Here is a 3,454-nt window from a genome sequence, read left to right on the forward strand (position 1 = left end):
AAAAGAAAAGAAAAGAAAAGAAAACCATCCAGCGAAGTTTTATTGTCTTAGGTTCCAGGTCTCAAAATTAATCATAGTAATCAGAGTAGAGTTGCTGGGGAGTAGTAACTAAGCAAAGTCCTTGTAAGATGCTGACCTCAGCCCTCAGAGGCACAGATGGGGAAACTGAGGCACACATGGTTAAGAACTTGTGTTTCAGAACCTCAGACCTCAGGGTCTTCCCAAGTTTTGTGTGGATAGTACGGGCTTTGCCTTGTGATCCAAACTCAAAGTAACAGATACCCTCCAAAAAGATGTGGTAGGAGCCCTTCCCTCTGCCCCTGTGCTGTATAAAGATACGAAGGGAATAAATCAGATGGCCCCTGGCTCTGGCTCCAGGGAAGGGACAGAGACAGGGTGGACCAGGGGGGATTGTGGAGAAGACAGAGATGGGGAGGACTATGGGGGGCGGGGCATGGTGGCAGCAGGACCCGCTGTGTTGCAGGAGATGCTGAAGCTGTCTGTCATTGACATGCTCTTCACGGTGGCCAGCATCCTCCTCATCGACTTCTTCCGAGGACTTTTCGTGCGCTACCTAAGCGACTATTGGTGTTGGGACCTGGAAAGCAAGTTTGTAAGTGGAATACTGTGTGCTTGGGGACGGTTCTAGAACTAAGTCCGCCTTCCGCTGCTGGCCTGCTTAAGAATTAGTCAGGCTTGTGTTGTATGATGTTTTCTGGGGAGTCTACTTCTGCTCATCTCAAATAGACACTAGAAGTGAGTCCATTCAAGTGGAGCTTAGTGAACCTATGAGACCTTGGGGTTACTTGCGAGGGCATGGGTGAAGGGTTACTTGTACCCATGGGTGATTCAGGCAGCTACTTCACCAAAATTCCCACGCCAGCACAGGTCATGACAGCAAAGCGTGCTGCACAGCTTACAGACACCTGCGCAGAAGTCTTTGGTCTCCTTGGTAACTGCTTGTATAACCTACAGGAGGGCCTCCCGAGCCGCGGACATTTCCTGAGCCTCGAAGTCTTGGCTTTCCTAAGTCCCTTGACTCTCCTCCTTCCAGAAGGGAATGCTTTAGTCCAAGAAAACTGCTACATAGGAGCATGGCCCCATTGGGCAGAGTTACCTCAAAGGGGGTCACCAGGGAAGAGGAGGAGGCATGCAAGGCTAGCTCTTGCCCCTGCTTTATATTTCACCATTTGCTCTAAGTATCTGTAAGAACAAAGAAGTCTGTCCAAGTGGCCACATAGAGCCGCTGTGTACAGAGGACTTGGTGGCTTTGTTTTCAACGCCGATGTTTTTCTCTACCAGCCTGAATACGGGGAATTCAAGATTGCGGAGAATGTGCTCCACCTAGTCTACAATCAAGGCATGATTTGGTAGGTCTTAAAGCTGCTTCAGCTTCGCTTATGTCTGTCATCTGGGCTAAGGTTTCCATGAGCCCTGGTGGACCTATGAACAATCACCATCAGGAAAGAGCATTGACAAGGGGACTATTTCTCAGGCGCAGTCATTTTATCGGTGACTTTCTGAGGGTTTCCAGGAAAGAATGACAGAGAGGGTGACTCCTTCTTAAACCACTTCTGGTTGCAGCCCCCCAAATGTCTGTCTGCATAGGAAGTGGTGGAGTCCCTCAGCTGGGAGGGGAGTAATCCAGGAAGAGGGACTTCTCGCCAGGAAGGTGTCGGGGACTGTGTGGGACACTCAGATCCAAGCCCCATGTTGGGCATTTCCCATCGTTTCTTTCATGTAGACATGGGGGCCAGATGGAGAGCTATTTTTCTGGCTAGCTGGCACATCCTAGCAGACGACCAAGGCCCTGGCAAACCTCTTTGCCTGGGGCACCTCCAACCAAGTAGATTCCATTCCTAGGGGCACCAGGCACTAGCAAGGGTCATTTTGTCATTCGCTCCTCAGTAGTGTGTGAGTGAGAAGGAAACACGGAACATGCCACAAACCCACTTAGGAGTTTATTAGAGGGGTGTGCACAGACCTGGGAAGTCAGTGTGGAGAGGGAAAGGGAGAGGGAGAGGGAGAGGAAGAGGGGGACAGCACGCTCCTGCTCTACCTATGGGACCGCAAATGACACTGTAGGTCCAAGTACCATCAGTAAAACAAAAAGAGGAAGCTTGGATATTCCTTACATTCAGAAAATATAATCTCCTCCGTCAGTCATCTGGTGTTTGCAGTCATTTGCACTATTTATTTAATGTGTGCTAGGTCCCCGGCACACTGAGTTAATCTTTACTGCAACCCCATCAAGTCACTGCAGTCCTGGAATGCAGTGAGAAAGGAGGCGGCAGAGGCACGAGGAGGCATGCCTGCCAGAAGAAAGCAAACATTTGTTCTTAAAACATTCTTACTTATTAAGCACTTAATTTTCCGGCCACTAACTCTGAATTCCACAGGGATCAGTTCAATTGCAAATCCAATACAAATTGATTTTGAACCAAAGCAGAGGCCCTGGGTTTTGTTTTGCGTTTGACATTTGCACCTTGGCTAGATGCCCCAGAGTCCCTGGGGTGGCTGAGTAGTGACTCCCCGTTCACTTTCTTTGCTCTTAAAAGAGTCCACTTCTAGACCTAGGGTCACTTTATTGGCATCATGTCTTCCATCAAATTGATGAATTTTCCTAGATTTGCCCTCCTGATCTCTCCTTTTCACAATTTCAGAAGCATAAATAAGCTAACATGTACAAGGGTGCTAAGAGCAACGGACAACAAAAGTTGGGGGGGGGCGGGGTTTAGCCTGTGTCGATTTGGTCTGAAACTCGGTAACTTATTAACTTAATTCTTGCCCCAGAACTGCAAAGTCTAAAGTTTAGACTAGGATCTAGTTCTCCAGTGTCTGCTACTCTCCAAAGAAGGCCTTTCCCTTTGCTAAACTAGGAGAGGGACAAACACGTTACCATGGCTCACTTGCAGGGACCAGTGGTACCTCTGGGATGTGGAGACCATGTCTCAGCTCTCCAGAGGTTTCTGTAAACATCATGTCTGGGGCCCTTACTCCGCCATGGGAACACAGCCCTGAATGTGGACACACACAGGCTGACTTGACCTTCTGCCATTGCAGGATGGGGGCCTTCTTCTCTCCGTGTCTACCAGCCTTCAATGTCCTCAAGCTCATTGGGCTGATGTACCTGAGGAGCTGGGCAGTGCTGACCTGCAATGTCCCCCACCAGCAAGTGTTTCGAGCCTCCAGGTTGGTTAGTGGGAGTGTCTGCCTTCGGCTGAGACCATATATATCCTCTGAGCACGTCTCTTCCGACAAGGGGGCTCCTAGCACAGTGCCCATCAAAACCCCGCTGTTTTTCTACTCAGTTACCACCATGAAGTCACTACCTATGCCTTCCCCTTGGGATCAATCATAATCCCGTTACAATTTTAAAAAAGTGGCGGGAAGGAGAGAGAGAGAGAGAGAAAGAGAGAGAGAGAGAGAGAGGAGAGAGGAGAGAGGAGAGAGA

At 49.2% G+C, this 3,454-nt stretch overlaps 1 protein-coding gene across 1 annotated transcript in view; it reads left to right on the forward strand.

Moving 5' to 3' along the window:
- The window catches only part of Tmc3 (transmembrane channel like 3), a 33,955-nt gene that overhangs the window by 19,211 nt on the left and 11,290 nt on the right, over positions 1-3,454 (forward strand). Inside the window, exons 14-16 of the mRNA XM_005357684.1 lie at positions 485-613; positions 1,303-1,370; positions 3,064-3,192. Coding sequence (XP_005357741.1) covers positions 485-613; positions 1,303-1,370; positions 3,064-3,192 — 326 coding nt within the window. The remainder of the gene's footprint in view (positions 1-484; positions 614-1,302; positions 1,371-3,063; positions 3,193-3,454) is intronic.

Source organism: Microtus ochrogaster, chromosome 22 (assembly GCF_000317375.1).
Source record: "Microtus ochrogaster isolate Prairie Vole_2 chromosome 22, MicOch1.0, whole genome shotgun sequence".
Lineage (NCBI taxonomy): Eukaryota > Metazoa > Chordata > Mammalia > Rodentia > Cricetidae > Microtus > Microtus ochrogaster.